The sequence below is a fragment of the Mauremys reevesii genome, linkage group 4, assembly GCF_016161935.1.
Source record: "Mauremys reevesii isolate NIE-2019 linkage group 4, ASM1616193v1, whole genome shotgun sequence".
NCBI lineage: Eukaryota > Metazoa > Chordata > Testudines > Geoemydidae > Mauremys > Mauremys reevesii.
Genome location: NC_052626.1, coordinates 130,130,557 through 130,141,134, shown reverse-complemented (window position 1 = coordinate 130,141,134; position 10,578 = coordinate 130,130,557). Strand labels below are relative to the sequence as shown.

Here is a 10,578-nt window from a genome sequence, read left to right as displayed (position 1 = left end):
CGCTGGGAGCCGCGCTCCCAGCGCTGGGGCTTTGACCACACTGGCGCTTTGCAGTGCCGCAATTTGCAGCGCTGGAGAGGGTGTGTTTTCACACCCTGCTGCAGCGCTGCAAATTTGTAAGTGTAGCCAAGCCCTAAATATAGTAGACCCTGTGTGGAGAAGGGATGGGGGTGGAATCACAGCTGCTGTGAGTTTCTGCAGTGGCTGCCAATTTATTTAACTCCTTTGCCCCTCCCAGTTTTATAGCATGAGCATCTCATAGGCCAAAGGGAGCAGATAAATACTCGAGGCATTCAGAATGTCACCAGAAGGCTCCAGTATATTGCCTGTAACTGTCTAGAACTGTTAGCCCCAGTCCCCACATTGAGTTTTGGATTATCTATACACGGTGGAAAATGAATAATTTTGTTTTCTATATACCTATGTGTTTTTGTCTGAAAAAGGTCCTTAGCATTTATAAGACATACACTTGCTCAATACATTTATCAAATTTGCAGCCTTGATCTAAGGTGGGTTGTTTTTTTTAATGCTAAAACTGCCCCAATATGTGGGGCCTGCTCTCTTTCCTGCCAGTCCTCTGAAGTCTACTGCATTCATGTCGTTAAGCACAGCACACAGCCTTCTCCTGTCCTGCTAACAAAGACAGTGCATGTTTATTTTAAAAATTAAAAAACAAAATGTCTAAATGCTACATGGTAAATGTAGTCTGAGTCCATCAGGGCTATGTCTGCTAAAGGTTTTTGTTGCATCCTGCCTGACTCAAAGCAGCTCTGAAAAGCTGAAGGCATGTCCCAGATGTCCAAGTCTGCCATGCCTGTCTCTCCTCTGGGTGACAGATCTCTTACAAGCTGGCCCTGGAGAAATGAGAGAGAGACATGTTACCAGCTTCCGATGTTTCAGAGCTTTGTTGCTCAAAATTAGTTATGGACTCCTCAATCTTTGTGTATGGCAGAAGGGATGGATGATATGCTATAATATACCTCCTTTGATATATTTCTAGGGGACTAGAACCACTACCGCCTCCTCTTTCCAGTTCCATTAGATGCGCAAACATCACCCACTTAGAGCAAGAACGTTCCATTCTTTTCTATCTAATGACCCTGCCCTTTGTTTCCTAATGAAAAGTGATTTGGGGCGGAGGGGTGAAATTCCTAGAGGTACTGACCAGTCCCTGGAAGGAAGAGAGCTCAGTATGCCTCTACATGCCCTATTGTGGGGGAGATCACAGTAATGGATTGCTAGCTGCAGTGGGTAAGGTACTACTAAGGCGAAGTTCACTATGATCATGTACTGTCAGACCTAGGCAGAGTTGTAGTCACAGATGAGAAACAACAGAGATGAGTGTCTACCATTAAAGCAAGAAGCTAAATGAGCAAACTGAAATCCTCACTGGCATGGGCCTCAGTGCAAAACCTCTGATAATTTCTCTTCGTAATACAGGAAGTTCTCTTGAATGTCCTCCCAGGGCTCGAAGGCCTTTGCCTCTCCTTCTTCCTGCTCTGCAAAGTTCTGCCAGATATACTCAAAGTCTTGAGGCTTCATAATCTTCAGTTTGCATCCAGATGTCTTCAGTTTCTTCAGCGCCGCCTGCATCTCCGGCTCCTCCCACATGAAGAGGCGGCTTACCAGGATGGAGAGGCGCAGGTTCTTGTTCTTCTGCAGTATCTGCGCTATCCGGTCAGCACAGGGCACACATGGGCTGGAGGAGACATACCAGGTGACATTGTAGCGCAGGTTGGGATCGCATGTGGGCAAGATGTTATTGAAGAAAGCATCCTCAGCATGGGCTGCTGCATGCTCATCCTCCAGATAACCCCGAAAGCTCCCCGACTCTTTGCCTTGGGTCTCCACAACATAACATAGGAAAGTCTTGTTCCTGCCTGAGCTGTATTCCACGTTCCTGAACTGGAATTTGAAAAAGAAGGCTGGGAAGCGCTCCCTATGGAGAGGGGAAGAGCAAGAGAAATGCCTCAGTGTTATAACGTATCCTATAATAACACATAACCTTTCAACAGCAACTCTCAACCAAAGATCTTTACAAATGTAGTCAAGCCTCCCACCTTCCTTGCCACCCTGAGAGTGGAAATATAAGTACCATGTGACTTGCCCAAGGCTCCCGACCAGTCAGTAGCAGAAATAGAATGGAGAATTAGGGCACTGGACAGGAACTCAGAAGTCCTGGGTTCAGTTCCTCAGCTCAGCTACAGACTACCTGTGTGATCTTGGGCATCTCACTTAATCTACAGAGTGTCTTGGTTCTTCACCTGCAAACTAGGGACTATACCTCCTACCTCACCTGGGTGCTGTAAAGATTAAAAATTAATTGTTGTGAGGTGCTCAGATAGTCTAGTTGTTAAGGCCATATAATTACATAGATAGGAATAGAACCTTGGAGTTCTGGCTCTCAACCCCATATTGTCTCTGCCTGGCTTCTTTGGGTTATGTTTGCTTCATCCATCCACACTACAAATCTCTGTATATTGGCTATTAGAGTATTTCAAGACTGCTCGGCACAAGGTGTGACTTTCTTGAAGCTACTTCGGTGTGTTATTTGAATGTCTATTTTTTACTGCTGCAGGAAGCAGGAAAATGACTTCCCTGCACCTGGGTCTGCTAGAGCACTTCAGATCTGAGCTGCACACCTGCCATTCCAATGTGAAGCCCCTCTACAGCTCTGCCAGTGCCCTTTAATGGTAGTCTTCAGTACCCTTGGAGTCCAGAACTCTGGTCTATCAACTCTCCTCCAGCTAGATTGAGACTCTTCTGAACAGAGGCAGATGACTGGCTAGTACTAGCATATAAATGCAAGCTTCTGCACACACTGATGCAAGTGTACTTCAGTCCTGGCGGTTAGCCTGCTGTTCTAGTTCTGGTCCTCTACTATCAATTGTGCTGTGGTTTTGTTGAATATGGATTTAGGAGACTAAATCTAGACCAGGTATAAATAGGTGCATCTCCCCTTGTAGTCATTGTGAACTGTTCCTCCCCTGGTTTCCAAATGAATTTAATCTCACTGATTTGTCACCTCTGAGATGAATTTGCTTGTGGTCTTTTTCCAGAACAGGATGTTCTCTGGAATTGTTTAGGGGAGTTATATTTAGTTCCCTAAAATGTTGCAGCCCTGGTACTTCTGAGACTTGCTGTTTAAGAGGGGAAGGGTGACCTCCTGATTGGGACCCCATTTTGCTAAGGGCTTACATAACCTAGTCAAATGACAGCCCAAACCCTGAATATTTTATATAGGGCTGCAGTTCAAATACTCTGGTTCACATTTCCCAACGGTGCTGCTCCGCGGGTGTTGGCAACAGTGCAAACTCTGCTGTGTACCGGCTGCAGGGGATTAGGGCACTGTGTTCTCGAATCCTGCTCAGAGCCAGTCTATGCAACACAGTGGCTAAAATGGTGGTGGCTGCTGATGAGGTGGCTGTTGCAATTGCTGGTGGTACTGCCTCAGCGTGAAGAAAAATAGTAAGGTAGACAAGGCCTCTCCATTTTGACTGAGGACCAAACAGTTCCTACTGGGCTGAAGATGCTTTGGTGACAGGGCAATCATAGAGTATTATAAATATAGTACTGCTGAATAGTCTGATGCCAAGCACAGGCTGGGAAATGTGTAGAACACACGGCTTTGATTCTAGTATTGAAAACTGGTGAATATATTTTCATTCAAAATATGAGTAAAAAGGAAGAACACTTAAGTCCAGTGCCCCTTGGAGTCAATGGAAAGGCTCCTGCTGACTTCAGTAGACTTTGAATTAGGCCTACATTGCCTATTTTCATGTGTAATCAAAAAGAAAGGGCCAAAAGGATCAAGGGCTTGTCTAGAAATTCACACAGATACAGTTATACCAGTTCAGATGTCTAATGTAGATACACTGCCCAAGTGCAAGTTCTGTTGTGCCCTGATGCAAGGTGTCTGCATTAGGAGTTTTCACTAATACATATCATTGCAAATTTCCATAATCTAAGCAAGCCCTAACAGACCAAGCAGAGTGACCATCAACATTTCTCCTCTTGGCAATACTTTCTTTCCCCCAAGAAGATTTAAAGGTACCTTTATAAGTGAACAGCAAAACTCCCACTGACTTCATTAGGAGCAGGATCCAGACCATTGTGATTCCCTCGCATGAACTGGGTGAAAGTCCTACTCATTCCTTGAGTCTAAGGTAACAGCCAACTTCATGACTTTACCTCTGAGATAATTGGTGACTCCTTTTAAAAATCAAAAGGTTCCACCCAGCACAAGCTACCCTCCCCTTGTTTCAAAGGCAGGTTTGCAAAGCCACAAGCAATTATTACATTTTTAAATAAATATGTAACATATAATAGTCACCTACACATTCATCCCTGATGTAATTCTGCTAACTTCAGAAGAGTTACAAGAGGGGTGAATTGTCTCTTTATCTTTTAATGAGTCATTTAATCTGTGAGGGCCAGATCCAAAAGCTCTTAAAGTCAATGCAAAGACTCCTATTGACTTCAGAGTGCATTAAATCAGGGCCTCCACCCAGCCCTTACATAAAATCTCTTCCTTATCATGTACTAGGCCGGCTGGGATTACCTGGGATGTTAAAGCAAATCTGTTTTCCTGGCAATGTGGAATATACACTAGATCACTTTATTTCCAGTAAAGAAGCCTGTAAACAATCCTAAAGAAACTATCCAAGATTGTTCATGGCTGGCTGAGATCTTGGAAACCCTTTCTCATCATGGGTGCGGAGAGTATTAATTAATGAAAAGGGTTTGGTTTAAGCCCATCTCGCTCAGAGTGGTGTGGATATTCCAGCACAAGTATGTCATTTAAACATCTGCAGTGGGAGTACTTAAGTGCTTGTCACAGGACTTGCAGTCCCTGTTTTCAGCAATCAAAAACTGTACCAGGTGTCTCTGACCCCCTATGGCTGTGATATCTATTAGCAAGTGATTCAGCAGGAAAAGAGAAAAGCACACGTACCGTAAGATTGCACACGCTTTGGACCTGTGCCTGTGCGTGGTCTGAACTTCAAGCATTTCAGACACTCATAATAAGTAATTGATACTTTGCCTTTCTATAGCATCATTCATCTGAGGAGGTTACCGCACTTTACAAACAATTTGTTAAGCCTCACAATTCATCTCTGAAGTAGCTAAGTAAAGGGGCCTAATGGTAAAGAAGTGGCTGGTTCTCAGGAGACCTGGGTTCTAGTTCTAGCCATGATACTAAGTTGCTGTGTGACAATTAACAAGTTATTAAACCTCTCTAGGCATCAGTTTCCCCGTGTGCAAAATGAGGATGATCCAATGCATCCATTTTTGAATGAAAGGCGTATAAATGTTATGCCCATTTTACAGATGGGGAAAGTGAAGGGCTCTTGCTTCAAGGTCACATAGAACGTCAGTGGCTGAACCAACCACTAGAAACCCAGGAGCTATGGTCTCTGGTTATGTAGGGCCTACACAGAAGCAATGTTTCATGCTCCCTTCACTGGCTCTGTAGCAGCCATTCAGTAACAAACAACTGTGTGGGGCTCATTGATGACAACGGTGCAAGGACTCTCTAGTGGACCCATACTGCTCTGTCATGACTGGAGCCTACCACAACCAAGGAAAAGGGGAAGGATTTGCCACTGCATGTCTGTGCTCTAGGGATTCTTATTTTCTCCCCAGAGGAATGTAGTGTAAATTAATACATCAGTTTGAATCCCATGAAGTTTACACAGCTGGGCTGAAACTGGCTGTAACATTGAGAAAAGGGTTTTAATGTTCTTAAGTGTAAAGAGCGAATCAGGTCACCAGCCCCATTTGCAAAGCACAGACTTCTTGGGGCTGTGGGTAGCAGCATCAAACACTTGGCAAGGATCATAAAATGTCCCTAATCCAAGGTCGACAATTGAAATGCTTGAACTGTACACAGTGTAATTGAGCACACACGTTGGGGCTTTGGAGTTATAAATTCTCTCATTAGCTGGATAACTGGCGCTCTCTGCTGAAATTTTATAAATAACTAGAAAATCCAAACTGGAATCACATCCAACAAAGATACAGAGAAATAGATTCCCATCTGCAGTCCCAGGACTTCCAAATACAATATCTTAAGATGGGCACTTCTTAAACATTAGGGTAAATTGGCTGGATTTTTCAGTTTCTTCTTGAGCATCCTCTGTGATCTCCCTGTTTTCTCCCTTTGCTTTCCCATTTCTCACCCTTAGGAGCCCAGCGCATCAATAATAATCCCAGGTAGACATATCTTCTGCTGGACCTCATCAGACATCAAAAGGTAGATCTTTGGGCCCAATCCTCAAATAGCACAGTGATTAGTACCTTGAGTTTTATGGTCTTAGCTCAGTTCCCCGTCCACATTATAAAAGTCACTATAACAGCTGGCACCAATTGTTCCATTTGTTGTCAGTCTCAGTACAGAGGCCAAGGAGTGAAAGACCTTTGGTTTCATGATCTCACCCTGAGAGCTGGTCTCCAGAACAGAGATGAGACCCACTGGTGTTGGGGAAACTTTCACCATTCTTGTCCAAAGTTTACCCCTCCTGTGGATAGTAATGGACAGAAGATAGTCCCCAAGAAGGGCAATCCAGCTAGGGTTGCCAACCCTGCAGGATTGGCCTGGAGTCTCCCGGAATCGGCATCCATCTCCCGGTGACTATGGAAAGCAATCCCAGGAGATTTTAGTAGGCTATTTTAAGAAAATGACATTATGTCATGTTGGGGGGTGGGGGAAATCTCTCAGAATAGCTTCAGTCAGAGTTGGCAAACCTAAATCCAGCACCTCTGACTGGGCCTGTGTAACAGCCAAGCAACGTCACAGAAATAAAAAAGTGTTGTTGAGGCCACAGGGCCAGGTTCTGCCTTGCCACATGCCTTGCGCAATAAGTTCACCAATGCAAAATGGGTGTAAGTCAGAATGGTAGCATTGTATACCCACTCAGCATTCACTTTGTGCAGGTGAATATCATGACACTGGGTAGGATTTTCAGAAGCACTTCACATTGGCCCAACTCTACTTCCATTGAAGACAATGGTATTGACTTGAAAATCATACCAAGGGCAAGACAGTGGAGAATCGGGTCCCAAATGTGGCCTGCTATTTTTAAACTATCAAAAATGATAGAAGACTTTTAAAAGAGATTGTGAGAACAGAAAACAAAATTATTCTCAGGTGAAATCCAGAGAGAAAAACAAGTATTAGAATTTGGGGACGGAACAATTTAATGTAATTATTTTTATCAGAATATCCATTATAGGCAGCAAAGTGACCAGTCAAAATGGCATCTTGTTACTCAACATGTTTGCTCGATATGTATCTTTGAATCACATCTGCTGATTTTTTGGACCAAAAGCTTTCACTCACTTTAGCCCTATGTGGAGGCAACACAGCTAGTGGGGAGAGAGCTGGAGTATATCCTGCCTTATGCATCATCATCAGAATTGCCAGCTGAGTTCTGATTGTAGAATCTTTCTTAATAGTGATGATGTAACAGGCAGAAAGGCCACAGCTGGATTTTCAGTTCCTGGATTGAAGTCTGTGTTAAAGGCTGCTGGAAAACAATCACATTTGAGTTTATTAATTGAGCATGTAGGCTTGGCAACCTTGGGCGAGAATAAATACAGAGCTCGACCATAACATTTTTATAATGGCATGTTTCTGGTTAAGCCACACCTTAAATTATGAATGATTACATCTAGACAGTACAGTGACTAGTATATTAGAAATGCTTAGGGATGGTAGATTAGACAGACAAATTTTCCTAGCTACGCCTTTCCCTCATATATTATTAATGTATAATCATTTGTCCATTGATTAATCATCATTCCGTGCTTGTATTAGCTGTATGGTTTATTGTATTGGGATCTTATAAGGATCCTCTTGTAGGCTGTGCTTTTCAGAAGGGCTCAACACTCAGAACGTGAGCCAGATTTCCCATAGAGCTCATCACCCGTTTAGACTCCTAAATAAGTGGCCAGATTTCTAAAAGCCCCCCACGTCCAACATGCTGAGCTGTTTGGAAAATCTGGCCCTCAGTGTCCCAGTGGGAGCTGCTGAATCAGTGCTTTAATTTGAGCCAGGCTGAGCCCTGGCATCACTAGGCTGGGCAGTTCATAATCATGCCACCTCTGGGTTTGCTGCACCTCTTTCATTACAAATTAAGCACTGTGCTGAGTACTTTTCAAAACTGACTGATGATCTGGTAGCTAAATGTGAGCTGGGCTCTTTTGACAGTCTGGCCCCAGGGGTGGGTGCTGAGCCCTAGAAATTCTGCCCCCGAGCTCATTTGAAAATCTAGCCCGTATGATCCATAGTGCGGGCACAACACAGCAGTGGGTATTTTTCAGGGATGATTCTAGGGTCCCATTATTGGGGGAACAAGTGGGTATTCTGGGTCCCTATTTAAAAAACAAACAACCTTCCAGGAGTCATGGGGCTCGGTGGATTTTAAAAATTTAAAAAGTAAAAATTGGCTGCTGTGCCAGTATTTTGCTGTGATTTATAATTTATATAAAGGATGAAGGCTCTCCAATCTGTGGCTGTTCTACTGCTTAACGCTGGATAACTTTGTGCATGTTTTGGCCTTTCTGACAATTATTTGGAGCCCTTGAAGATTGTTTGGGGTAGGTGGGTGTTAGGAAAGCTCTCACCACTGTTATCCAGAATCGACCACTCCTGTGGATAATAATGGACAGAGGATAGTTCCCAAGAAGGGCAATCCAGCACCACTGACTGGGTCTCCGTAACAACCACGCTACTCTGTTAAAGTAAATAGTCTCCTTTGCTTGCCCTTCTCTACCCAGACCATTAGCTTTGGGGATGGTATTTTTCCTAACCCAGCAACAGAGGAACTTGCAAACAAGACCCCGTCAATAAATCAATATTTCAGTATTCTTCAAGGGCCCAATTCTTCCACCCTTACACCAAGTAGTACCTTACTTGATGAGTGGTCCCACTGAAACCAGTGGGACTACTTGCATGTTTAGTGACTTGTCAGCACTGGCAAGAGAGAATTGATAGAATCAGGCCCATAAATGGATCCAGTGAGTTACAAGCTGATTTGAATCCATCCTGCACCTAGGCAGTGAAACTCTCTTCACCAAGCAACTTCACCCTAGCTACAAGTTCAGCTCTAGGAAGAATTGCAACCTGCACAATATAAACAAAGTTCAAAAAATTCCTTTCCAGACTTGCACTGGCCCCAGATTTCATCCTTATTTAACCAACATTAAAACTTCAGGCAGAGACCTCACCCTGGACAGATTGTGTGAGAAGCTAAGTGAAAATGAGTCATCCTGGCTTTCTTTACTCGCTTCCTCTTTAAAACTAAACTCTATGCACTGATCTCTCTTACCCTCCCACGATTTCAAAGGGCGGCAGTTTCTCCAGCTCCTTCTTCTTCTTCTCCTCAGACTCCTCTGCATTTTCAGGCTGCTCCTCACCAGTCTGAGTGTCGCTGGGCTCTTCCTGGTTTTCAGCCATCCTCTCGGGTGCTGGTGCACCGGGTTCAGACCGCGAGGAAAGAGAAGGAGCAATTTTTTGAGACCAGTGCAGGGATCAGAGATGGCAGAGAGAGAGAAAAAAGGGAGTTGGGAGTTCCAGTCCTAGAGGCAGTTGTCGGCAGCTAAATATGGAACAATGCTGCAGTGACACTGACTGGATGGGGTGGTAGAATGATCCGACAACTCTCAGATATCATCACCCTCCCTCGCTTTTGCGAAGGTCTTTTATCAATCTCTCTCACTCCCCTTTTGCCTTTAAAACAAACTGAGGAATTCACTGTGGGCGGGTTAGGGCATGGATGGAAAACCCAGGAAGCAGAAGTCACCTATTTATCCACAAGCAGGACAGAAAACTGGCAGGCTGCAGGACTGGCCACTTCCCCACTTGCCCTGATTTGCCCACATTCTATCATCCTGCCCTTGAGGAACCATGTTTCTAGAGTGGGCAGGAAGGAGCAGGAAGAGTCCCCAATTTGTTTTATTTAATGATCACCCTGGATAATGGATGGGGCTGAGCCATGCTTCAATGAGGCCCCCGGCAGACATTACAGCTGGAGCCCTCCCAAGAACCTGGAAATTACATCCTCTGCAAACCATGCTTCTGTGGAGTGGGCACTGAAAGACAGGGATCCAACAGGGGCGAAATCCTAGTCTCATCAAAGCCAACGGCACAATCCCCACTGATGTCAAAGAGTCCAGAATTTCACCCCAGGTGTATTAAAGTCAGCCGAGTACAGTTACGCAGCAAGGAAATATGTGGGGTGTGACAAATTACACCAGCTCAGGGATCTGGTCCTTGTTCCCTACATTTATCTCTCCTTAGTCTGTAAACTACTTGGGGCAGGGACCATTCCTTCTTGGATGCCTGGAAATCACTGCAAACAAATGATAAATAATAATTAAAAGACTCCTGCTTCTCAGTTATTCCTTGGTTTGTTTACACCACCTTTGCAGTTGCTGTGGGTGCAAACACCGGATCAGTAATTGCATCGAGTGGAAGGCAGTCTAGAGACTGGAAGTGGGAGCCTATAGTGGGGTTGAGGATCAGGTTGGAGTTTGCGTGTGGGGCCAGGAGGTTGTACAGTACTAAGATCAGGA

At 44.5% G+C, this 10,578-nt stretch overlaps 2 protein-coding genes across 8 annotated transcripts in view; one reads left to right on the top strand and one right to left on the bottom strand.

The window, feature by feature from the left end:
- Positions 1-517: 517 nt before the first annotated feature.
- APOBEC2 (apolipoprotein B mRNA editing enzyme catalytic subunit 2) lies at positions 518-9,768 on the bottom strand. Of its 3 annotated transcripts, none has more exons than XR_005597586.1 (3): positions 9,333-9,767; positions 1,350-1,939; positions 518-854 (listed from the first exon to the last, which is right to left on the bottom strand). XR_005597586.1 is itself a non-coding variant. In XM_039534765.1 (3 exons), the coding sequence occupies exons 1-2, from the start codon at positions 9,458-9,460 to the stop codon at positions 1,402-1,404; spliced, it is 666 nt and encodes a 221-aa protein (XP_039390699.1). In that variant the 5' UTR covers positions 9,461-9,768; the 3' UTR covers positions 518-854; positions 1,391-1,401. The 3 variants fall into 3 exon arrangements, 2 of the variants coding, with proteins under 2 accessions (XP_039390699.1, XP_039390698.1); XM_039534765.1 differs by having other exon boundaries at positions 1,391-1,939; positions 9,333-9,768; XM_039534764.1 differs by having other exon boundaries at positions 518-1,939; positions 9,333-9,766.
- The window catches only part of LOC120403556 (TBC1 domain family member 22B-like), a 58,265-nt gene continuing 56,324 nt past the window's right edge, over positions 8,638-10,578 (top strand). For 4 of the 5 annotated variants that reach the window (XR_005597589.1, XR_005597587.1, XR_005597590.1 and 1 more), the window contains exon 1: positions 9,810-10,192. The gene's annotated coding sequence lies outside the window, so the exon portion shown is untranslated. Of the gene's footprint in view, positions 8,746-9,809; positions 10,193-10,578 lie in introns of those variants that run through there. The other variant, XR_005597588.1, reaches the window with a different exon arrangement.